The sequence below is a fragment of the Canis aureus genome, chromosome 12, assembly GCF_053574225.1.
Source record: "Canis aureus isolate CA01 chromosome 12, VMU_Caureus_v.1.0, whole genome shotgun sequence".
NCBI classification, from domain to species: Eukaryota; Metazoa; Chordata; class Mammalia; order Carnivora; family Canidae; genus Canis; species Canis aureus.
Genome location: NC_135622.1, coordinates 42,571,989 through 42,596,413, shown reverse-complemented (window position 1 = coordinate 42,596,413; position 24,425 = coordinate 42,571,989). Strand labels below are relative to the sequence as shown.

The following is a 24,425-nucleotide window of genomic DNA, read 5'->3' as shown; positions in this document are numbered from 1 at the left end:
CTCCTCCTCCTCCTCCCCCCCCCCCCCGCCTCCCCGCGCGCTCCTCCCTGCAAGGTGGAGTCTGGGGTTGACGTGAGTGAATCCACATGGTACAGGGGCTGGAGAATAAAGAGTGTGGAGTTGAACTCGTGCCATTGTAGTGACTCATCTCGGGCAGAGCGCAGGGGCTCCGAGCGCAGCGACGAGCAAGTGAGCGGCGCTCGGCGGGCCCGGGAGAGAGGGAGAGAGGCGCGGCCGGGCGAGGCGGCCCCGTCCGGAGCTGGGCGCCGGGGAGGGGTGCGGTGGGGCGCCGGGGCGGCGGCACGGGCAGCGGGGGCCGCGTCCTCCTCGCAGCGCAGCCGGCACCGCGCACGCCGGGCGCGGGCTCCCTTCTCCCCGCAAGTGTCCGAGCGGCTCCGAAACTCCGGCGGCGACTCCGCCACAGGAAGTTTATTCTCAGCTCCTTTTCTGAAAGGAGGAAATAGAAGTTTCTCCCGGCGGGCAGCCTTTCTTTTCGCTCTTTTCTTTTTTCCGCCCTGTCTGAAGTCGGGGGCCCCCCGGACCTGGCAGGCGCGAGCCGCCGGGCTGCCGTTTCCCTCTGATTTCCAGCTTTGGGTCGGGCCGGCCGTCCCGGCTGGGCTCCGGCTGGGCTCCGGCTGCGCGCGGGAGCGGGAGGCGCGGGGGAGGGACCGGGGGACGCGCGGACTTCTAGAGGGAGGGACCGGGTGGCCCGCCGGCCCCGCGGCGCTCCGGGAGCAGAAGCGCAGCGCGAGGCCCTCGCGAGGCACGGTCCCCGGGCTGTCGCCGCCTCCCGCCCGCGCCCGCACCCGCACCCGCACCCGCCGGCGCCGGGGAGACGCCGGGGAGACGCCGGGGAGCCGAGACCAGAGCCCCAGGCGCGGCCGCGCGGAGCGAGCGCGCAGCAGCCGGTGCGCGGCCGCGGCGAGGGCGGGGGAAGAAAAACACCCTGTTTCCTCTCGGGCCCCCACCGCGGATCATGTACCAGGATTATCCCGGGAACTTTGACACCTCGTCCCGGGGCAGCAGCGGCTCTCCTGCGCACGCCGAGTCCTACAGCAGCGGCGGCGGCCAGCAGGTAGGTGCGGGCCCCGGGTGCACCTGGCGGCGCGGGCGGACCCCCGCCCTCCCCTCGCCGCCACGGCCTCCTTTGCTCTCTCTCCCCCCGTTTTTGGCGTGGCGAGAACATTCCTACCGGGTCACCGTTGCAAGTTTTGGATTCTCCTGTTGTCCTGTATACCCTTCTTCTCCCACCACTTAAAAAAGAACAAAAAAACAAAAAAACAAAACTGGAGCGAGGAGTGGGCCAGAAGAGCCGGCAAAACGTTTCTTTTCCTCACACTACATTTACCCAGACTCGCTCCTAGAATTCCAACCCCCGCCCCCCCAGCGTCGCCCTCGCAGGAGCCTGGTAACTCCGCTCCCAGAAACCCCTCCCTCCTTCCCCCCCACTTCTCCGCGGTGGGCGAAACAAATCTTTGCCCCCACTGGCCCCTCCCGACATCCAAGGACACTATTCCTGTGGGAAAGCCCTCTCGCCCCCCCCCCCACCCCGCTCTCCATCAGTCTTAATTTCTGAAAGAGGTTAGGGATTCGGAAACATGGTTGGGCTACTTCAAGTAATCCAGAGTGAGGGCGAGGGTTGTCGCCCTGGGAATAGGGTGCGAAGGTCAGGGGAGGAGGAGGTCAGCCTTGAGAGGCTCGGGGCCTGCCCCTTTGTGTCCCTGCGCCCATCTCTCTCCTTGTTAGGGTCAGAGAAGGAGCTTGTGCTGCCGCCAGAAGGGGCACCTTGACGGTCTGGGGGGGTACCTGGGGCAAGGACGCCTGCAGAGAGAAGTGGGGGGTGGGGGTGACGAGACCTTTGCTTAGGCTCCTGGGTGGTTCTGGAAGCGGAAAAACAACTCGTTTCTAAAGCAGCCGGACTGGTTTGCACTGGAAGGATTGTGCCTGCGATCTGTGTCTATAAATACCAGAAAGGTGCTGGTGGGGTGGTGGTGCTGGTGGGGTGTCTGCCCTCTGTAGCAGCCCCCCGCCCCCGCCCCCCCCCCCCCAGGTTTCAGAGGGAGCTGGCTTAACAAACACGGCCACTACAACCTGAAGCCCATCTTGGTCAGGATCTGCGGAGTGAGTCTCTAGCCAAGTTGGCTGCAGCCAAGAGTTGCTCTGGTAAGGCAGTGGCCTTGGCTTCTTAGAAGCCAGCCAGCCAGGAGGGGCTGGGGTGGGCTTAGCCCAGTGGGGTGGATCCTGCCAGAAAATAAAATGGAAAAACGGCTCTCTTTGGGATCTGAAGAGGGATACCTTGTTCCAAAGTGATTCCCCATACTTGGTGAGTCCCCTGAATGGCTTTTCTCTATGCTCCCTGCATCTCCATAAGCGCCCACTCTAGAGAACCTAGTCTGTGCATTGAGGGGGTGCATTCAGCACCCCTTTAATAATGAGCACCAAGGTGATGAGTTTTAAATCTTGTCCTAAAAGCGATTTTGTTTGCTTTCCAGTCCTGTTGGTGATTTTAATTGAATCCAAATATCATTAGGCAATGGGTTGGAGTCATTTATACCCATTCCCTTCCTCTTCAATTCCACAAGCCGCCAAAACATCCCTCTCTTCCCTGGATCCAAAAGAGATCATTAGATATCTTGTCCCTCTGCTGCTGTGGGGTTTTTTTGTTGTTGTTATTGTTGTTGTTGTTGTTTTGTTTTATTTTGGTTTTGTGGCAGTTATCACTGTAATATGACAATCTTGCTGCCTGGCTTTGCCCAGACCCTGGGGCCTGAATGGGAAGTCAGACCGGACATCAGTGGCCCAACTGAATAATCTGTGTCACTAGGGCTTTGAGCCCAGGATGTGAGCGGAGGCAATTCCCTGTTTTGGAAGAAAATCAGACAGGAAACCAGTGCTAGGAAGAAGGAAGAGAACTCAGTCCAGCAGGGTGTAATGGGGCCTCATTACCGAAGCAAAAAGCAGCTGTGGGCTAATTCCTAGCATGCTGTAACACATGAGGATTTTGCAATTAGTAATAACTAGTGCACGGGCTTCTCGCATATACGCCTGCCTGCTTGGCCCGGCAGCTTGAGTGAGGTGCCTTTCAAACCAGAGGGATTGGCAAGGTAATGCGGCTTTGGACAAGTTTCTCAGCCTGTCCACTCCTAGGGAAGGGGGTGGGAGGAGCGGGGGGGAGGTTTTTCCATCCTGGCTCCAACTTGGAGCAAAGCTGTTCTGTGGTCCTCAGGATTGACTTGAGAGGCTTTTGTTAACTTCCCAAGTCTGTGCTAGGACCCCACCCGATCTGGGGCTCAAGGTAACTTTATTACATACCAGATACAACTTGTAATCACTTTATTTCTCTCTGCTTCCTTGAAGGGGAGGCTTTCCTGGCATTTAGGGCTGGGCCTTCCACCTTTGTGGCCTCTCAGTGGACCAGTCGGTAGAAGAGAGAGGGTTCTCTGGTTTTTCCCTTGGGCCAGTGAATATAATTTTTTCCTGATCTGTTTGTTCGTGGGGCCTCATATTCCCGATAGGTTTGTTGTTGTGTACTCAACCCAGAATTTTCTTCTCTCTTAGCTTAATAAAGCTTGATTTTAACACATGGCCATTAGTTCCAGGGACTTCGGAGGGGTGGGGGGGGGCAGATAACTCTTTGTTAAAACCACTCTTCTTGTATATGGCAGGAACTCGAAGCATGAAAAATATTTCCTGTTCCAGTTATAGTTTTAATCTCAAAGGTTGGTCATTGGCGATTTTGTTTTGTCAATAATAGTTGCATACACCTCCCCCTCCTGGCCTTTTCTGTTTATTGTTGTTGTTTTCTCTCTCTTCTAACTTTCCTAGGAAAACACCTCCCAGATATATGCCCTGCCTGGCTGCTCGACTATTACCGCTTCAGAGCCTGAGCATTACGCAATCAGCCAGTTACACAAACACAGGTCATTTCATAACTTGTTTTCATCAGCTGGGCCCCCTTTTAATGAAAAAACAAAACAAAAACAAGACCCAGAACTTTTCCAAGGCTGCCATTTGTCTGTTCCTCAGATAACTTGTGAAAATAAACCAAGAGGGACCGTTCCTTTCTGGAATCAAGGAATACCAGACTAGCTCTCGTCCTCGGCAACCGCCCTTTCCCAAGAGACAGACAGACAGACAGACACACACACACACACACACACAAAATTCCCCGGAGTGAACTTTTGCCAACTGTACCAGGCTGGGACATTCCTCACATCAAAGAACTTTTACCAGAAATGACTGTGATTCCCAAGTCTGTCCCAATCACACCTCTTTAGTGCCCCCTACGGGACATTCTTGGAAGAGCTGTCTGGGGAAGGTATTTTTCCAGCCTCAGACAGTGTTAACTTGGTGAGTTTTCGGAATTCTTAGGATTTTTTTCTTTTTAATTCGGGATAAATAAATGCCATATATTTAACAGTGGTTCGCTAGGAACTGCCAGACTTTGAAATGCAGTTTTTTAAAAAAATTTGTTCTAAATAAAACCTGGTTGAAAAAGGAGTGCTTTTTTTTTTTTCTTTCCCTATTTCGATGTTGGTCTATTCTTTAGGGTGCCGGGAACAATGTCTTCAACTTCCCAAGGCTTGTTTTCTTGACGTGTTTGTATTAGGACCCTGGGGATTGTTTGGGAGGGGGGGTCTTCAGAATTGGTGGAAGGTGGGAGGTGGATATTAAGGGTTTGGTGCCCCTCTCCCCCCCCCATTTTTTTTTTTTTTTGTCTTTGATCTTGTAGATGTTGTAGATTAGGATCAAACGAAATGTTATCCCAGGAATTTGTCTGTTCTACTGATTCTTGTTGGTGGAAGTCAGTGTCACTTTTTCATCAAAGTGAACTGGGTAAAGTAGCAGTCATGTATTGTCTGAGTGGCTGTTGAATTTTCCATTGCTTTATTTTTGCCTGCATTATTGTTCAAGGTGTCAAGTTAGGAGCCTCTTTTTTTGTTTGTTTTGTTTCTATCTCTTTTTTTTTTAAGGATTTTATTTATTTGAAAGAGCGAAAACACGGGAGGGGGAGGGGCAGAGGGAGAAACACGCTCCCCATGAACAGGGAGCTGAGCCGGGGACTGGATTCTGGGGTTTGATGCGGGGGCTCAATCCAAGGACCCTGGGATCATGACCTGAGCCAAAGGCAGACACTTAACTGACTGAGCCACTCAGGTGCCCCTTTTCATTCCTACCTTATGCAAACACACCAGAACTTATACACCCAGGTCACTGTGGTGCTCTTTGTAATTATTCCTGGAGGAGCCTAACCACTTCTTTGCTGTGGCTCTGTCAGACTCACGTTTGACAACGCCCCTCTTTTGGAATCGCCTTCAGCAGATTCCTTCAAAAACCGTCCCTACTCACAAATCTTTGTCCTTTTGAGGGTGAATTTTGATATTTGGAAGTTACTGAAAGATGGGACATAGAAGGAATCGAGTCTGACATAGAAGGCACTGGTGATCCAGCTGGGTCCAAAGCACAGTGGGACCCCGAGGCATTTTGATCTTGATTTCAAGAGTCCGCCTGGGAGAGCAGTCACCAAGACAAGGCACAGCAAAGTAGGCACTTTTGCCATCCATACTTTAGATTTTTCCCCCCTCTATTAAACAGGAATTAAGGTACTGGTTTTGAGAATTCATTGTGCTCTATTTGTTGAAAGGGAGGAAAAAAGCCTCATTACTTTGTGGACATGTTGCATGCGGTGTCTTTTGATGGTCACTACATTTCAACAGGACAGCAGCTGCTTTGATTGAGGCGAATAGATCTGTTCCAAACCCCACTCGGTAACTCTATCCCTCTGACTCACTGGGCCAGAGAGGGAAGACAGGCATTCTCTTGCCCACCACCGTCTCTCCCTGGCAGTGACTTGGCCAGGCTCACCCTGCTGTGGTTGAAGGGAAGATCAGATGCCATGCCCTTGCACTGAGTGCAGAAGAGGGTACCCAGAATAGTGAGAATTCCACCCCCCCCAACCCCCCCCCCCCCCACTCCCCTGCCATGCTTTAGAGCTGGGCTTCTGGCTGGAAAGAAACTGGGGAAGCTGGGAGGTAACTCCGTACCATCCAGTTTGTTCCGTCCCTTGTTTTTCTTTTCTTCCTTGCTTTGCTTCACCCTGGCAGTTAGGACGAGGGGGAGAGGGTGGTTCTTCCGAGAGAAGCTGGGAAAGAGAGGAAGCTGACAGGAGGCTGGTCACCTGAGAGAGTGTGTACTTTAAAATTTGGGGGAAATCATGAGTTCTTAGGAGCTATTTCCACTGTGACACAAGTGGCTTTCTTCAGCTAGGAAAGGTCCAAGTGATACCCAATGCAGAATCTGTGAAGACTGGTTGAATTCCATATAGAAGGCTTTGGAGAACATCCCCGGTTTAAAAAATAGCATTGGAGTCAAATTGGACCTTGGTTGGGTGTCCTGGGGTGTTTGAAGCAGCAGTTGTCCTTTCTCCTCTTCCCCCGAGACAATCTCTGGTGATTTTGGAGCTTTTCTTTTCCCATGCTGCAAATTTTATTTTATTTATTTTTAAGATTTTATTTATTCATGAGACACACAAAGAGGCAGAGACATAGGCAGAGGGAGAAGGAGGCTCCCTGCGGGGGCTCTGATGTGGGACTTGATCCCAGGACCCCGGGATCACAACCTGAGCTGAAGGCAGATGCTCAACCACTGAGCTGCCCAGATGCCCAATGCTGCAAATTTTTGAAAAGGGGTTCTTAGGAGAAAGAAGCCAGTCCCTTTCCAGACAGGCACAGTCATACCTGCCTGCCTGCTGAGACAGGTCACAGATATTCATGGGGTTCATGGCTTGAGAGCTTGAGGGCACAGTCTAGAATCAGTGTGATGGCAGAATGCCTGGCTGAGTGGATGGGCCAAGAACACCGATCCTCAGTGCACCTCAAATGCCATTTCTGCCCAGCTCAGGAGTTTTGGGGCTAAGCCCTGCCCATGTCTGCAGGAAACGGGAACCCAAACCCTACTTCCTAGATCCTGATGGAAAAGACTGTGGTTGTGACCCTTATTTTTGAATCCAAGGCCCAGCTGTCAAGTTCAGGAAGGTCATTTTCCCAAATCAAAAAGTGTTAGGCTGTAGGGACTGTTCTGACCTGATGAAGGTGGGTGATTCTAGGGCTCTGTGTTCTGAGCTGTGTTCCTTATAGGTTGTGAGAACAGGACTGAACAGCCCATGGCACCCTTACATCCAGGGACTTCAGGATAAAGAAGGGTTTTTATGATGCCCACAGACCCACAGCAAAGCTTATAAGGGCTCAGACTTCAGCTTTAGGGTATGGAGATTCAAACTGGTGAGTGAGACTCCCTGAGTTAAAGAGAATGTTCTCTCTCTCTCTCTCTCTCTCTCTCTCTATCTCTCTGGCTTTCTTATTTCCTTTCTTATTTTTTTTTTCCCCGACCTGAGCATTAGGAGAGGGCATGGTCCTCTAGAACAGGGGTCGGCAAAGCGCGGCCCGGGTATTTTTGTAAATAAGGTTTCATGGAACACAGACACACCTGTTTGTTTATACTGTCCGCCGCTGCTTCCACGCTAGACGGCAGAGTTGAGCGGTTGCGACAGAGACCGCGTGACCCACAAAGCCCAAAATATTTACTATTTGGCCTTTTACAGCCAAAGTTTTGTCAAACTCTGCTCGAGGAGGTCGGTGGGGGCCACTTTGTCCTTTTATAGGCATCCCTGCCCACCCAGAAGTCAACAGGATGACACAGTCAAATAAAGCATTTGGAGGCTTTGCCAGGCTGGAATGCCACTTGGCCACCCGGCGTCTTCCATCCTGTCCCTGGAGGGGGAGAGCTTCCTTCTAAGGGGGCTGGAGGGCCCCAGGGGGTGCCAGGGAGGTCCAGGGTCCCCTCCTCTAGCTCCCCACCCCTACCCCCGCCCCCAGGACACACCTGTGCTGCGGCAGGGCCCACTACCCTAATGCTTTCAGCAGAGAAACCCCATCTTGGTGTCTGTTCAGTATCGACCCTTCCACAGAGAACCATGACTTATCCCAGCATGATGTTCGACTGATTTCTGGGCCTGTTGTCAAAGAGTGTCGGGCTGACTCCCAGGACCAGAAACTCCTAGCCTCACCTCCTCTCTCCTACACCAGGGTAGCTTTCTGGGTAATACCTCTGGAGCTGAGACCAGGCACAGCTGCTAGATCTCCTTTAAACTTGCGGGATTGTGGGAGCGTCTCAGAGAGGCTCCTCCAGGAGACAGAAGCCTTCTGGATCACAGCCCCAGGCCCCTCTGGGGATGGGACATTTTTCTCTGCACTTTTTAGAGCCAGTGTGTTACCCAGATGGCTTTACCTCTCTCTGAAACAAGTTGTACATGCACTTAGAGGCAGTCATTACCCAGTGCCTTGTTTTTGCTGCTGTCTTGTTTTGTCTAGACCAAGCCATAGCTGCAAGGAGTCTGGCTGAAGGCCGGGAGCAGGTTCTATGGACCTAGCGCGGTGGGCCTGCAGAGGCCCCAGAGGGACTGAGAGCCGGCTACTTAGTCCCCAGGGGCCTTCGCCTCCACGCTGCGCTTCAGGCTTTTTGCTTGCTTCCTTTAGGCTGAAACAGGAGCTCTTTTGTTTGTGGAGATGCGGAGGGAGTGAATTTTCTTGGAAGGTGTCCTGAGAGAAAAGCTGACAGTTCCCTCGCAGAGGGGCAGGGTCACATTAAACCCGCATGCTGGATGCCTCAGGTGTTCTTCATACCCGGAACCTAACCTAACTCGGGGAGGAAGATGGAATAAAAATGTTGGGTGCTTCCCAGGAGTGGGAAGCTGGCGGTTTTTCCTGGAGCCACCCCAAGCGGAGCGCGGAGACACCGGGACGCGCCATCATGGCGGCGGGCAGGGGAGGATGGTGCCGCCGGCCTTTGTCTGGCGCGGGGTTTCTCAACCCTGGCTGCACCTTAGAATCTCCTCGGGCATTTTTTAAAGAAAAATACCTTATCAGAACCCCACCCCAGACATGTTATTTTAGAACTCTAATGGTGAGGCTGGCTCCAGCTTTGGTGTTTTGAAAAGGCTCCTCAGAATGTTCTAATAGGCAGCCACGGTTGAGAACCACTGGTGTGCTTTTATGGCCGGTGATTATAAGGGGCTGCTTGTAATGACAGTGCAGTGAGTTTGGTGTTCGGATTCTCCCTCACAGACAGGCAGACAGTCCTCCGTGGTTTTGCGAAGGCCTCAAATCCAGGTCTCCTGCCTCCAGGTACGGCGCTGACTTCCCGCCACGTCCTCGCCTCCCATCCCGCCGCCCAGGAGAAACGTAGCCGTCTGGGCCTCTGGTGCTTCTGCACACTCGGCCACGCTCACGTGCCTTCAACACTCTGCCCCCTCAAGGCCTGGCTCGGTTGTCTGCGTTTTCTCCTTGAAGATCATTTCCCACTTGGATTCTTCCTCGTTCAGTGCATCCTTCCTGCACACACACACACACACACACACACACGCACGCACACACACACACACACACACACACACACACACGGCTCAGCTCCTGATAAAAAGCCGAGTTGTCTTTGCCTTCCATGATGACTCAGAATCTTTTGTACTTCTCTTAGAATTCCAGAATCTGTTGCATGGGTAACTTCACAGAATCCCAGAATTCGTTGCACAGGTGGCTCTCCTCGTGGAATCTTGGAACTTCTGGTTCTGGATTGTGCTTTCTTCACTGGGCCCCTTGCCCTGGGGCTCCTGGGCTGGGGGGGGGGGGGCGGTTTGAGAAGTGAGGCAGAGACATTCATTCCACCACCCAGATGGTCAGGCAGCTGGCAGGAGGGGAACGAGCAAGGAAGGGTCCCCAGGTCCCTCAGTTACTGTGAGGTGCTCTAAGCTTCACTCTATTAACACAACAGGAATCCAGGTGTCGTCACCAAGGACAGAAACAATGGTGGCAGCTGGCCTTGCTGTTAATACTTCTACTCCTGGTTTGGTCTGACCAGGCCAAAATAGGGGGGATGCTCTAGCACCCATGCCAATGATGGCAGGATTTTATCTGGGGTTGGGCCTATGAGGCCTTCTGGGTGAGAGGGATGGTCTGTAGGGGCTCTTGGCAGGGATGAGCTGATACTCTGAGGGCAGTTGGGGTTGGTACCAGTGCCTGGGCCTGGATTTCGAGGAAGAAGAAAGCCATGCACAGCAGCTTGTGTTGTACCACGTTTGGGAACCTTGGCCTCTTTATCAAGCTGAACTGTGTTTGAATCCTGACCCCCATGCTTATGAGCAGGGTGGCCTTGGACAAGTTACTTAATCTCTCTATGCCTAAATTTCTGCCTCTAAAAAGGAGATAATGGTAGTTCTTACCTCAGAGTGAGAAGTAATCAGATAATTGAGGTCAAACACTACCACAGTGTCTGTCATTTAGTAAGTGCTTAGTAAGTGACATTGACTTTCATCATGTCACCCACCCGGTTAGGGAAGAAAGAATTTGCAGAACCCTTATGTGGAGACGGGAATCACCTGAGGGCAAGCACTCCCCGAGGGGAGCTTTCCCCTGAAAAGCTGGAAACCCGAGAGGGAGTGTGTGTGGGGGCAGGGAGGTCCTTCCCTTCTTTGGCTCACTTTCTAGTAGCCTGCCCTGAAAAAAGGCCGAGACCAACTGCTAAGGAGCGTGACCCATTTTAGTGTTTGTACTCTGTCATCATCTTATATTTTAAATAGAATGCTTCCCGCAGTATGTTCCGGAGAGTTCTGCAACACGATCTGGGCATAAGTTGAGAGACAGGAGAAAACTGAGCTAGCAGCACTGATGTTTCCCACAGACACATCTATGAACACAGATATGTAGGTAGAGAGAGAGTGTGTCTACTCTAAGCAACATGGTGGTCAAGGGCCGGGAGGAGGACAAGGACTTAGAGGGAAATCTGGCCACAAATGCTACCACTTTTCAGTCTCATGAGTTGGAAGGCAGCTTTTCGTGGACCTGGCCTCACCCTGGATCGGGTCACAGCTCCATCCTACACCTATTTGGGAAGTAACAAAAGCAGGTATAATAAGCTTCCTGGTGATCTTCGTTGTCCCAAAGCTGTAATATGATTACATCCTCATGAGCCACCTGGAAATGGGGTCCCGAGGCCCTCAGGGGAACAGATTTGACATGGGGCCTCAGGAATAGTTAAGATCCCGCTCATTCTTGCATGTCCAGGGAAGCCCACCCAGTGTTCTGAGCTTGGCCCCACAGGCACTGACTCTGCTCTCCCTCCTGGCTCTGCTTGTCCTCTTCTGCGGGGTACTTACTGACTCAATACTCTGTTTCTCCTCATTTCAGAAATTTCGGGTAGATATGCCTGGCTCAGGCAGCGCCTTCATCCCCACCATCAACGCTATCACGACCAGCCAGGACCTGCAGTGGATGGTGCAGCCCACAGTGATCACCTCCATGTCCAACCCGTACCCCCGCTCGCACCCCTACAGCCCCCTGCCGGGCCTGGCTTCTGTCCCCGGGCACATGGCACTCCCAAGACCCGGCGTGATCAAGACCATTGGCACCACCGTGGGCCGCAGGAGGAGAGATGAGCAGGTACAGCTCAGGTCAGGGTGAAGGAGCCACCTCGGTGGCTTTCGGAGCCTCATAACATGGAGTGTCTTTCCGTGTACCGGTGAGGGGCTGAGGCAGTGTCCTGGGAGCACTTGAGGACAAGAGGGAGCTCGGGACTGGGGGCCCGTGACCCTCATTGTTGGAAGCAGAGCTGGAGGCCCAAGACTCAGGCCTGGCTCTGTCATCTTGCTCATGTCCCTTAGCATCCCAGAGTCTCAGCTTCCTCAGTTGCAAAATGGGGATAATGGTACCTGCCAGACAGGACTTACTACCACGCGGATGAGATCACATGTGGGAACACACACTGTATGTGGTAAGGTGTCAGCAGATGGGAAGGATTGTTAGGGCCTGCCTACAGCTGTGTCCTTCCCTGATCCGTGGCAGAGGGGCTGCAGGCCAAGCGGCCAACCAAATTCTGGCCAGGAGCTCTGGTGGATTGGTCCTTAATTGTCACCTGGTATCTGTGCAGGTGAAACACTCCGCAGACCCAAAGGGTCACCCTCCAGGCCCACCGTCCTTGGCATTCCTGCTTGGTTTCCTAGGCCTCTGGCTTGGAGCAGGATCCCATTTTGAATACTTGGAATGCCCGTCCTAGAAGTGCAGTAACTCAGGGGTCTTTGGAGTCTGCTCAGCTGCTTCAGCTAACAGTGTGTGATGGGGGGCAGGTCAGACATCAGCTTTGTCCTCCCCTCAAAGGGCTCCGCTCTGAGAAAGAGTCAGCCTGGCAGGGAGGGACACCAGAAAGCTGCTCTCTAGATACTGTCTACATACTCAAAAGCATGTCATCTGTGTCAGTAGTGAGCCAAGATAACAACGGGCCCCCTGATTCCCAAAAGCGGAAATCAGAGTCCTGCATAATAAGAGGGGATGAGCCTTCAAAAAGCTGCCTCTGTCGTCCTTCACAGATGATGCAACCAGAGCCTAGACAAACCTGCCTGGGGCCACTTGGCAAGAGAGTGAGGAAGTCTGGACCCAGTTCCCTGGACTCTCTGTGCGGTGCTCTTTCTACAGTACCATGCCCCCATGGATCCAGGGAAGGGAAAATACTTTAGCAGTAGGATCCCTCTTTGAAATGAAATATTAGCCTGGAAAATCACTCTTATCAGTTACCACCATCCACTTGCATTCTGGGATCCCAGGTCCACAGTTTCCCAATACAAAAACCTTTTGCACATGGGCTACTGTGGAGAATCATGGATCCAGGGCCAAGAGTCCCCAGGGTGCTTAAGATGACAAGGGTTCCTACTCTGAGGAACTGGAAGCATTCACAGGATCTCCATTCCTCTGAGGACAAAGCTGGGCCTTGCATCCCCTACACACTGGTTTATTCTGTTAATGGCAGGATCCCACAGGGTGATGTGGAGAGTTGTGGACACTCTAATAGTTGCTGCTTGCAGTTGCTGGGCTTCTGCTCCTGGGGCAAGTGGCCGATATCCCCCTCTCCCCCACTGTTACTTTCCAGAATTGTAGTTGTCAACATTGCAGTAATGGTAATCATACTGTCCTTTATAAAATATGCTTCCTTCAGGAGCCCAAGGTGTCAAGCTTTACAGTCACTGATGAGCTGGTACCATGTTATGGAAGTGACCCCTAGGTGAGAGCCAGTTTTGTGAGGGACTTTCGAGCTAGCAGGACAAAACGTACGATGTGCTGAACATTCTCCATTCCTTTCTGGGCCAAGCTCACACTAAATTTAGAAGCTTGCATCCGGATGGGACTTAGGAGACCAGCTTTTCCAATTTCCCCTCTGTACCCATTTTACAGATGAGGACACAGAGGTCTGGAAAGGAGAAGGGTCCCGTCTAGGGTGACACCGTGAGTTAGTGGCAGAGCCGGGGCTGGGATCCACCTCCTCTGACCTTCAGCCCTGTGGTTTTCCCAGCATACCACCTAGGCGTGCCTTAAGACAATCTGTCTGGAGAATTTCCTTCCTTTTCTGAGAGGGAGGGAGAGAGCCAGGAGCATTTTATCCCACATCACTTAGGAATTCAGACAATCATCCAGCAGCTCACAGGAGACCTGGGCAGTAGCATCCTGGAACCTTGGCTCTTTGGGTTCCTAGCCTGAGGGTCTTCCTCTGAAGCAGACTTCCGCCTTCCTGACCTCTGCCAGGGAGAGGAGCCTGTTACCCAGAGCCAGCATGGTGCCTCGCTAGCCTCCTCAGAGCTTGCCCAGAGGCTCCTCTGAGGCCAGTGGTGGCGACTGAGAGGGTGGGGAGCAGAGAGTGTGTGGCTTGTGGGTAGGTACGTGGTGGCACTGACACACTAGAGTTGTAACTCTGTTGGTGTCACCACCCCTCAACACTTCCTATGCTGACAGCTCCCGCTAGCTGCCTCATATCTTACAGATAGGGGAGAGACTTCTAGGCTAATCAGGAGGCCAGAAGTTGTCCGGAAGCTGCCAAGGGGGAAGGGAAGCTGCCAAGGGGGAAGGGAAGCTAAAATGTACTACAACCATCTCTTCATCTTTTCTGCCCATCGTCAGTGAAGGATGAGGGGCTTTTCTGGGCCTCAAGGGGAGCCCTGGTAGACCTTTGAGTAGAGAACCCAGGACTGCTCAAATGCAGGACTGCAGCAGGGCCAGCAGGCTCTCTTGGTAACTGTTGGGCTCAGGTTGAGACAGGTTTAGGAGGAGCAAATACTTAGGACCTCAGCCAGGTGGCCTCATGACCTCAGCTGGGCAGCCAACCCACACACAGAGCAAAAGGTATCCAAGTGGTGAACTCTGGATCTCCAGTTCATCTGGACTCTTTCAGGGCTCTGAGAAAGCATCGGCAAAGGGACCTCTGATTTATATCTTTTCCCTTCCAGCACTTTCTAGTAGAAAGGACTTTCATACTGCATCTCATCTAATCAAGACAGAAACTTTTTGGAAGATAGGACAGGTCCTAGCAATCCCATATTTTTTTTTTAAGATTTTACTTATTTATTTATTTTATTTATTTATTTTTTAAATTTATTTTTTTATTGGTGTTCAATTTACTAACATACAGAATAACCCCCAGTGCCCGTCACCCATTCACTCCCACCCCCCGCCCTCCTCCCCTTCTACCACCCCTAGTTCGTTTCCCAGAGTTAGCAGTCTTTACGTTCTGTCTCCCTTTCTGATATTTCCCACACATTTCTTATTTATTCATGAGAGATACACAGAGAGAGAGAGGCAGAGACACAGGCAGAGGGAGAAGCAGGCTCCATGCAGGGAGCCCGATGGTGGGACTCGATCCAGGGACTCCAGGATCACGCCCTGGGCCGAAGGCAGGCACCAAACTGCTGAGCCACCTAGGTGTCCCGCAGTCCCATATTCTAAATGGGAAATGAGGCTCAGTGATTTGTCCACAGCCACACAGAAACGTCGTATCTGTGTTCTGCTCTCAGGCCGCCGTGGACTGCTCAGAAGAGAGGATGTGGAGCCTCTGGCTTTCTGGGGGGAGGTGGAGGATTTCCGAGGCTGGGACTGAAGACAGGGCTTGAGGATGGAGGTGGAGCCAGGACGAACATGGGCTCTAAGAGCAGGCCTTTGGAAGGGGCCAGGGAGCTAACAGGGCCGTTACCAACTGGGCGGGCTCTCTGTGCCCCAGCTGGAGGCCACTGCAGGTGACAACAGAGGCAGTGAGGGTTGAGCTGGGCCTGGCTCTTAAGCCCAGTGCGGTGCCATCTGGGAGGTGGTGAAGGGGCATGGGGAAGGTGTCCCGGGAGTGAAGGAGGCCCCAAAGGCAGACGCAGGACAAGGCAAGGCAGGAACACAGCGGAAGCCCTGGGAGACAGGGACCTTCCTGGCGGTTGCGGGAAGCTGGTAGGTCTCCCTATAGCCCACTAGGCTTCCTGCCCCCACCTCGGGGGGGCCACATGGGGGCTGGGGGTGGATTTGAAAGTTGGGAAGGCAAGGTGAGCCTCTCTCTATGCTCTGGTGGCCTGATGCCTCAGAGAGAGGTTCTTTCTGAACAGTTAGTTGACTGGCTTGCTTCCATGCCAATGTTTGGAGCATTTGATGTAAGACTCTGGCATCTTGGTTGGGGCCACGGAGTTTCCTCTGTGTAGACAGGGTGGGGATCGTCCTCTCTGATGCTGTGCCCTGCTTTGGCATCTTGGACATGACAGCAATAGAACTGCAGGCTGTAGCGAGCACTGTGGACTCTGACCTGGGCCCAGCCAGGGCCACGACTCCCTCCCTCAGGGGGTGGCTGGCAGTGAGGCAACATCTCTCATTGGGGCACCTCTTCTCACCTCCTCCAAAAGTGGCTTTGGCTTTTTCCCCCCATGTTGTCCGTTGAGGGTAGGACCCAGATCTTATCCCACATGCAATCTTCTAAGCCCCCCAGTACTGTGCTTGGCACATAGTAGGTATGCTGTCATTGTCTGAGAACTGCATGGGATGGCCTTTCTTTTGGAATTATTTTCTGCCTTGGCCCACAGCCATCTCCTCGAGTCACCTCAGCCTGCGAGGGGCACTGGGGTCACAGGAAGGGCTATATGTAAACAGAGCGTCAGCACTGTGTCGAGGAGCAGAGTTCTTGCCCTAGGGCATGAGTCACAGGCCTCTATCCAGCCTCCTTGTAAGGAGCTAGATTGTAAACTCTGCAGGGGGATTTTTGTTCATTTGGTTCTCAGATAAATCTCCAACCGCTCAAACCATGCCTGGCACATAGAAGTTTCTCATTTGTTGAATAAATGGATGTGGTGGGCAGCAGGATTGAATGTGCCTGAGGGCTCCTTCTCCTTTTGCCTGTCCTGTCTAGCCTAGCATTGTGCCAGGCACATTAGCGAGTCCCCCAGGTTGAACGTTGAGCAGCTGGCACTCTAGGGAAGGCAGAGGAAGTTGGGAGTGGGGTGGCATCCTTGGCTTACCCCCTGGCAGTAAAACATTCCCCCCCTCTCTAGGGTGGTTCTTACTGTGGGCCTAGCTACTTAACCAAATGGGGATAATGAGGCTTGCAGAGCTGGCAGGGTGGTGGGGAGGAGTAATTAGCCAGGGTTTGGAAGAAGCTATTTAAATGGGTGGGGCCAGGCCTGGCTGGTATGAGGGGACTCTGGGGAAGAGGCCCCAGCTTCTCTCTGGCCTTGGCACTGAATCAGGGCTGGCATGATAAATGCTACTATCTTGCCTAGGCTGATTAGTCCCTGACACATGGCCGCCCTGGCCTCCCTTCAAACATGGGATGTCACCTTCCAGGGTAGGTTCAGCCCTAAGTGTCCTCCCTGGTGGCTACAGCAGTGAGCCACGTATTCTGGAACTGCTCATGCCCGCCACCCTCCTCTCGCCTTTTTCTCCCTGCACACTCAAAAAAGGAAGGGTTTCTTTTTTTGTATCTTTAAAGGTTTATTGAGTTATTTGAAAGAGAGAGAGAGAGAGAGAGTATGCGTGCACACATGAGAAGGACGGACAGAGGGAGAGGGGGAGAGAATCCCAAGCAGGCTCTACCCTGAGCACAAAGCCCAAAGTGAGACTCGATCTCACAACCCTGAGATCACTGGTGTGCCACCCAGGTGCCTCTCAGCAGAGTTTCTTAAAATACAGTTAGAAAACAAAAGCTGGTGGAGCATTTACTCAAACCTAATCATGGTCCTTGACTTTGGCCTCTAGCTATCCCCTGAAGAGGAGGAGAAACGTCGAATCCGGAGGGAGAGGAACAAGCTGGCCGCAGCCAAGTGCCGGAACCGACGGCGGGAGCTGACGGAAAAGCTGCAGGCGGTGAGGAGCTCTGCGTGGCGTGGGAGCACTTCTGGGTGGACAAGAGCAAGAGACCTGAGGCTCCTGGCCTCCCACCCTCTCCTTGTCCACTAGTGGCCTAGAGATGAGTCAGGGTGGACAGAAACAGCCCTTCTTTGAACACATGGGTTTAGCACCACCCCGATTAAAGAAGAGAGAGGGAAGGGGAGAGGGAGGGAGGGCCCACCAGCCTGGGCCCAGGGAGGGAACCGACTTAACGACTCAACAGCCTCCTGGGGCCTAGCACCCTTTCTTACTGAGCACCTGAGCGGTCCCTGCTCTCGGACCTCCTGGGGCCCATGGTTGTCAGATGGTAGAGGGTGCTGGCATTGCTAGGCCCTGGGAGCCAGCGCAGTCCCAGACCTACCCCCTCCAGGGCTGTTTCCCATGGTTCCTGCTGCCCCCATCCCTACCACCAGCAGGAGTGGCCAGATCATCCAGAGTGATCCAGTTTGGGCAGGGGGAGACCTGCTGTCTGGGCCTCTTGCACCTCTGCTGGAGTTTGAAGCTCTCTGGGTCTCATGGAAGTGAACTTGGGCCAGCTGAGTGGTACTGTCTTGGGGTTTTCTCATATCCTTCATGGGCAGAAGGATTCCCCACCTCTGCTATGAGCCTGAAGCTGTCACCTTGATAGCTCACTCTGCCCATGTGAGTCACTCTCCCCTGCTGCCTAATTGCCCACACCTGGGGGCCGTGGCCCTGCCTTTCCCTCTTAAAAGCCTGACCTGACCAACTTCACGTAACTCCCTCCAGGGCCTAGCCCTAGGATGGGCTGAATGGCGTGTGGAGGAAGCCCAAAGCCAGGACTGACTCTTCTGGGTGGAATGTTTTCAAAGCAAGGACATGAGAGAGACTGTTGACGGTCCTTACGGTGACCAGGCCTGGGAGGGGCTTTGGAAATCACAAATTACCTTGCACCTCCTGTGTGACTTTGAATGCTCCTGGGACCATCCACCTGCTTATAGCTTCCCTTGGTCCATCCGGGACTCGGAGCCCTCCCTCTTGGGGATTGAATATGTACTGCATGAATTCCCCGTGGCCCACGGGAGTGTCCGGTGGAGGTGTGTGTCTGAGCATTGGCAGGGCAAGCAGACGCTCTCTGTCACTAGGGGAAGAGATCCCTTAGTGACCAGATATCCCTGGGTAGACTCCCCCAGTGGAGTCCTCCCACCACTTACCTTCTAAGGAGCCAGGTCCTCTGGGTCGAGCCTGGGTGCTCCCTACACTAGCCCCAGAATAGCCCCTCCTCCAGGGCGCCCTGCTTTCCTCTTCCCTCCCTCCCCCAGAAGCCTCACACCCTACTCCCCCGCCGCCCCACCCGCCCTAGCCACCCAGGCCCCTGAGCCACATCCTCCACAGGAAACCTCTCAGAAGCTCATGACGTTCGTCAGACCCTTGAGACAGATGGAAACTTTTTTTCACTGTGGAATATGCTGTACACTGCTTCGTGAAGCTCTGGCCCATATCATTGCATTCTTGAACAGGAATCTGTGTTCGGGGAAAAGTGGGAGGAGGCCCGTGACACACACCTCTGCATCTTTCATACCTGCTCCCTCCACGTGCTTTTGCTGCTGCTCTCTGGCTTTGCGTCAGAGGAAGGGGCTGATCAGGTTCCTTGCGGGGGGACCCTGCCATCCTCACGTGCCTGCTCGGAGCCTGTCGGGTTCCTCATCTTTTAAAGCGCGGGGACTGAACGGAATGTTCTCTGAGGGTTCTGTGTGCCCTGAATCACATGCTTCAGAAATTAGAGCAAAAAAGGGAAGTGGGGCAATGACAATTTAGCCGGGACTGCTGGAGTGCTTCCTGCCAGCCTGGCGCCGTCCTTGGCTCGTGTGTGCAGCTTAGAGTTCAGTGTTTCTGTACCCACAGGCAGGCTGGATGGGGTTGAAGGAGTGTGAGAAGGAGAGAGGGCTGAAACTACATGCCATGCTCCCTTACCCCACACCTCACTGTAACCCTTCAAGGGTAGCTGGGGGGCAGTTCTGGCAGTGAGGTACCAGAGCATGGTAGCAGATGGACTCTAGAGTCAGATCTGTCGGGGTCAAGTCTGGGCTGCCCTACCTGCTTGCTCTGTGACGTTGGGCAGACTACTAAACCTCTCTGAACCTCAGTTTCCTTGTCTGAAAATGATGGAAAATATCTGCTTCAGAAATCTTCTGGAGGATTGTTCTGCGGTGTCTGGCACAAAGTAAGCCCTCAATCGTGGCAGCTATTTGTTGTTTCATCCTTCCTCCGAGCCGACTTTCCTCCTTTCTCAGTCTGGAGCTTTGGACATGAAAGTGATCTTGAGCCTCCAGGTCACTTAGAAGCAGTGGGGTCTGTGGCCAGGGTTGTGAGCTGGCTGCTTTCACCGTTGGTCCTCTGAGCACAGTTATGGTTTTCCCTTTCTCAGCTGGTTTCAAACCTCCCACCCCTAGCAGATCTCTGGCCAGTTCCTGTCCCTCACACACTTCTCTTTCCCCTCCTGCAGGAGACAGAGGAGCTGGAGGAGGAGAAGTCAGGCCTGCAGAAAGAGATCGCTGAGCTGCAGAAGGAGAAGGAAAAGCTGGAGTTCATGCTGGTGGCCCATGGGCCCGTGTGTAAGATCAGCCCCGAGGAGCGCCGATCACCCCCTGCCTCTGGGCTGCAGCCCCTGCGTGGTGGGGGCGGTGGAGTGGGTGCCGTGGTGGTGAAACAGGAGCCTCTGGAAGAGGACAGCCCCTCATCCTCGTCAGCCGGGCTAGACAAGGCCCAGCGCTCTGTCATCAAGCCCATTAGCATTGCTGGGGGCTTCTACGGGGAGGAGCCCCTGCACACCCCCATCGTGGTGACCTCCACGCCTGCCATCACTCCGGGCACCTCGAACCTCGTCTTCACCTACCCCAGCGTCTTGGAACAGGAGTCGCCTGCGTCACCCTCCGAGTCCTGCTCCAAGGCTCACCGCAGAAGCAGTAGCAGTGGGGACCAGTCATCGGACTCCTTGAACTCCCCCACCCTACTGGCTCTGTAACCCAGCTCCCAGGGGGTCCTCGTCTCTGCCTCCTTCCCAGGGACCAGCACCTTCAAGTGCTCCAGGGCCGTGAGGCCAGGAGGGGGACCCTGCCAGAGAGCTTCCCAGCTTGAGGGAGACCTAGGTGGGTTTGGTGGTGAGGCGCCGGAGGGCTTCAGCAATCTCTTAGAAGTCACAGGACCTCCTCCCTCGTGCATCCTGCAAAGCAAATCCTGTTTCTTGAAAAGCCTTGGAGAACTTGGTTTGGTGGACTCAGGCATCTCTCCAGCTTCTGAAGAGCCTGCAGCGGGTGTGGACCAATCCTGTGCCATTGTTACGCTGCATCTCTGGAGTGACGGTGTCCTTCCCCACCCTGCCCGGCATGCTCAGTGCCTTTTGGTTTCACCTTCCCTCTCTTCACCCCTTCCTCCCCCCCAGTGTCAATTTCACTTCCTCTTGGTTTTTATCAAATTTGCCATGACATTTCATCTGGGTGGTCTGAATATTAAAGCTCTTCATTTCTGGAGATGGGCAGCAGGTGACGGACTCTTCTGCTGGGGCTGACTTGTCCAGAAGGGGACAGTCAATGTGCAATACAGAACCTTCCCTCCCTTGACACTCCTCGGTCCACCACCATCTCCAGGACCACCAGCAGGGCTCCCTGAGCTCTCAAGGAAATGCTGCCACCGCTGGGAGGCTCCGAGGACCCTTCCTCCCCATCCTCGGAGACAACTTTTTGGAGGAGCGGCTTGGCCAGAAAACAGGGTGTGAGTGAGACAGCCGGGGCGCAGGTTGGGCTTGCCAAATGCCTAATTACCAGGGCAGGAATAGTGCCAACAAGCCACGCAGGTGTCCTAGGCAGCTTCCCTTACCTGGTGTCTTGAGCAGGACGTCTCCTATAATTACTGCCTCGCCATCCTGCCCCTGGACCCTTCTCTCTAGACCAGGGAGGCGTCCCTCCCTAGGAACCACATGTCGCTCCAGGTCCCTACTGGCTCTGCCCTACCCCAGCCTGGCTTTCGGGGTGACGCCACCCACGGAGATTTAATGAGCGTGGGCCTGGCCCCTCCCCAGATTGCTGCCAGGTGGCCCTTCCGGAAGCCTCAAAGGCACTTTTGCAGTGGATGGAAAGGTAGGGGAGGAAGGAGGGAGGCAGAGTGGGATTTGCCTCTCGGTGAGATGCCAGGCCTTTTCTACCTTCTGTGGTCCCCTACAATCTGATGGAGTGCTTTCTTTTTTATATACTCCGTCCCCCACAGTGCTCTGCAGGTCCGGCCAGCCAGCTGTGAACCGCTGGCCCAGAGCTGTTGCTAAGGCTTGGGGCTTACATGCCATTCCTGGGGGCTGCTGAAATCAGATAAGATGTATTGCTTCCCACTGCTGGAGAGGTGCCCCCTTCCTGTGGGGTGGGGAGTGGGGAGTCCCCGACCTCCTGCAAGAGCACAGCTCAGCATGGTCCCTGCTTCCCACCCCTCTGAGCCTTTCCCTCCTGAGGGCATAGCTCTGGCTGACCCTCTAGGATTGGCCTCTGCTGGGCTAGTGCCCTGGGGGAGACCCCGCTGTTGTGATTCAGCTCTAGAGATCATTGTATGATAATTTAAAATTATATAGATATTATTTAAATCAAACCCAGTGGGGGTTAAATTTCAAAGTTCGTCTGGGGGAGGGGAGAGAGAAAGAGATTGAGAGAGCGCTGTGACGGGTTAGCAGGCCTCAGAGCTGGTCCTTCCTGCCCATCCCCTCTCCATGCACTAGAATGGAACACGGAATGGAGCAGCAGATGCTCCAGATATACAGCCCGCTATGACCTGAAGGGATGCTTGGAAGGTTAGGCCATGCAGAGAGTGGAGATTTTAAAAAAAAAAAAAAAAAGGATTTTGTCCAAAAATCCCTTAAAAATGTTATTTCCCACATTCCTTGGCTATGAGGCTGCCCTCCAGGTTTCCCAGAGGTTCTGGGAGGGGCACTCCTTATTAGATTGGGCAATTGAGTTTCTGGCATCTTCAGATTAATTGAAGACACAGAAGTCAGCCAGGAATAGCAGGAGGTGGGCAAAGAAAACCGGGGTGTGCTCAGCTCTGAAAGGCTTAATCATCTCAAGAGGTATTTGTGGCCAATTGCGAGCTATTTGCTTCTTTTCTGCATATATATACATATATATTTGCATATATATGTATACATATTTCTTAAATGAAGCTGCTTTGGTGTTTTATTTCTAAAAGACCCTTTGTGTCCCACTTTGCACAGCACTGATCCCAAGGCAGGACACAGTCTGTGACTCGGGGCCAGGCTGGACATTCCTGAGACAGTTTGGCTGTTGTTCAGATTTCAAGCTGTGTTGGCTTTGGGACCAGCAGAAGGCCAAAATCTACCAATCCATAGGCCTTTAGAAGCCTCTAAGCTGTCCCCTTCAGGACTCTCTGGCTTTGTTCTAGGAGGTAGTGTTTGGCTTCCCCAAAGCCAGAGGTTATTTGGGGAAGGCTGAATATTCACCCTTAACTCATGAGCACGTCTTTCTTTTCTTCTTCTGGCTTGTTCTCTGAGTTCATGCACACACACCATTGTTCAGAATTACCAGACGCCAGGCCTGCTGCTTTCTCCTCCGTGGCTCCAACTAAAGGAACAGCTGCAGTGGGGGTGCCTTTGTGCTTGGGCTGGAAACTGCTGTGCTTCTCCTGTGTTCCCAGCCGTGAGGCAGCTGGTGTGAACTCCAGTTGGGCTGCAGGCAGCTCTGGGACGGCATAGGGCAGGCACTCCTTGACAAGCTAGTATGCACCACACAGTCCTCTCTGCCACCTGGCTGGCCTCTCTGGGATCAGTCCTCTTCCTGGCTGAGTGGTTGGGGACAGCTGCTGACACAGGAAAGAGAGGAGATCCCAGCTGAAGCTTAGGCAACTGCTGGAGCCAGCTGTAAGCAGAGAATTCACGGGGGGAGTTTTCAGAAAGAAATCATTGTTCTGCCTGTGAGGAAGGCCAGGTGTGTCCACCATGGCCAGTCAAACAAACAACTCAGCCAAGAGCCATCAGAGGCTACTGCTTCCTTTTTCTCAGGCTTTGGGGAAGAGTCTCTGCTCTGCTCCCACTTGGCTCTGAGTCGAAGGGAGGGCTCAACCCATAAGCATTGGAACTTCTCTCCCCTTACCTTGATGGACCAGCAGTGCTTCTGCAATCTCACCATTTCTCTTTCCGGTCGGTCTCCTTCTGGATCAGATATCACATGGCCCCTTTAAGAAGGAAAGGAATAAGCACCTACTCTGTGCCAGGCACTGTGTTAGGCACTTTTTGTAAATATACCCTCTTTAGGATAAGACTAAGGGATGAGGGTATCCCCTATTTAAGGCCCCCAAGTAATGGATGAATGAAAACACTTGGAGGTGAAAAGGTCTTTCTTCAAAGATCTGAGGCAAGATTGCCTTCAATCTGAGGTTGGTTCTCAAAGACACCCCCCTCCCCATATCCTCCCGCCTCCAGACTTCTGTTCCCTCTCCCTCGTGATGTGCTCCTTTGCACTCCTCAGATGGTTGGAGGGGTAATCTGAGTCCTTATAGAATTTGTGGACCAATAGGATATGTGACGTGTGTAACTTTCTTTTTAAAACTTAAGTAAAGGGGTCTTGCTACTTTCTGCTTGTTGAGTCTTCTTGGCATTCATCTTAAAAGCCAGCATCTCACTATTTATTGACAGGTTGGATGTGTGCGTGCGTGTGTGTGTATGTGTGTGTACATTTCCAGGTGTGCCTCTTGCTACTTTTAAAAATTCAGTCGTCCCACTACTAATTTGACATCTTTTCATGCTTCTAGTGTTTTGGCCATACATCAACAGAGGGCTTTCATTTTCCAATGCTGATGTGTTCAGGAAAGGCTGGGTCAAATTTTGAGTGGGGGATAGGAAGGGGAGGGGGAGAAGAAATTGACATTTATTTTATTATTTATTTAAAATGTTTACATCTTTGTGTTGTACCAAGCCTGATGAGAAACAGCATTAAAATACTCGGTTCCTCTCTCCCTCTCTTTCTTCATTTTTTAAAAAAAATTTAGGCTAATGATGCTTTTTTTGTTTCTAAAATGATTTGTGACATGTGCTGTATAAACTGTATAAAATGGTTCTGTTTTTAAAGATGGATTGTCATTCCTCTGGGGACAGTGGTCACCAAAAAGTCTACATTGTAAGAGAATACAAGGAAAGATCCTGCCCTGTTCCTCAAAAATTATTTTCTCTGTATGATTAAAAGTTTATTCCATTTA

At 52.9% G+C, this 24,425-nt stretch overlaps 1 protein-coding gene and 3 long non-coding RNA genes across 7 annotated transcripts in view; 1 reads left to right on the top strand and 3 right to left on the bottom strand.

Annotated features, from left to right (window-relative positions):
- The window catches only part of LOC144281054 (uncharacterized), a 9,032-nt gene extending 7,645 nt beyond the window's left edge, over nucleotides 1-1,387 (bottom strand). Inside the window, exon 1 of the long non-coding RNA XR_013349513.1 lies at nucleotides 1,193-1,387. This is a non-coding gene — a long non-coding RNA (uncharacterized LOC144281054). The remainder of the gene's footprint in view (nucleotides 1-1,192) is intronic.
- On the top strand, nucleotides 281-24,425 carry FOSL2 (FOS like 2, AP-1 transcription factor subunit). 4 transcript variants are annotated; one of them, XM_077843752.1, is made up of 7 exons: nucleotides 281-1,075; nucleotides 2,051-2,163; nucleotides 3,666-3,719; nucleotides 3,826-3,920; nucleotides 11,238-11,489; nucleotides 17,088-17,195; nucleotides 19,684-24,425. In XM_077843752.1, exons 5-7 carry the CDS (start codon nucleotides 11,253-11,255, stop codon nucleotides 20,200-20,202), a joined length of 864 nt encoding a protein of 287 aa, XP_077699878.1. In that variant the 5' UTR covers nucleotides 281-1,075; nucleotides 2,051-2,163; nucleotides 3,666-3,719; nucleotides 3,826-3,920; nucleotides 11,238-11,252; the 3' UTR covers nucleotides 20,203-24,425. The 4 variants fall into 4 exon arrangements, with proteins under 4 accessions (XP_077699878.1, XP_077699881.1, XP_077699879.1 ...); XM_077843755.1 differs by lacking the exon at nucleotides 3,826-3,920; XM_077843753.1 differs by lacking the exons at nucleotides 3,666-3,719; nucleotides 3,826-3,920.
- LOC144281053 (uncharacterized) lies at nucleotides 8,320-9,588 on the bottom strand. Its single transcript, XR_013349512.1, has 2 exons — nucleotides 9,214-9,588; nucleotides 8,320-8,693 (listed from the first exon to the last, which is right to left on the bottom strand). It is a non-coding gene; the product is annotated as an uncharacterized LOC144281053 (long non-coding RNA).
- Nucleotides 16,709-18,912, bottom strand: LOC144281055 (uncharacterized). The gene is made up of 3 exons (XR_013349514.1): nucleotides 18,743-18,912; nucleotides 18,125-18,318; nucleotides 16,709-17,226 (listed from the first exon to the last, which is right to left on the bottom strand). It is a non-coding gene; the product is annotated as an uncharacterized LOC144281055 (long non-coding RNA).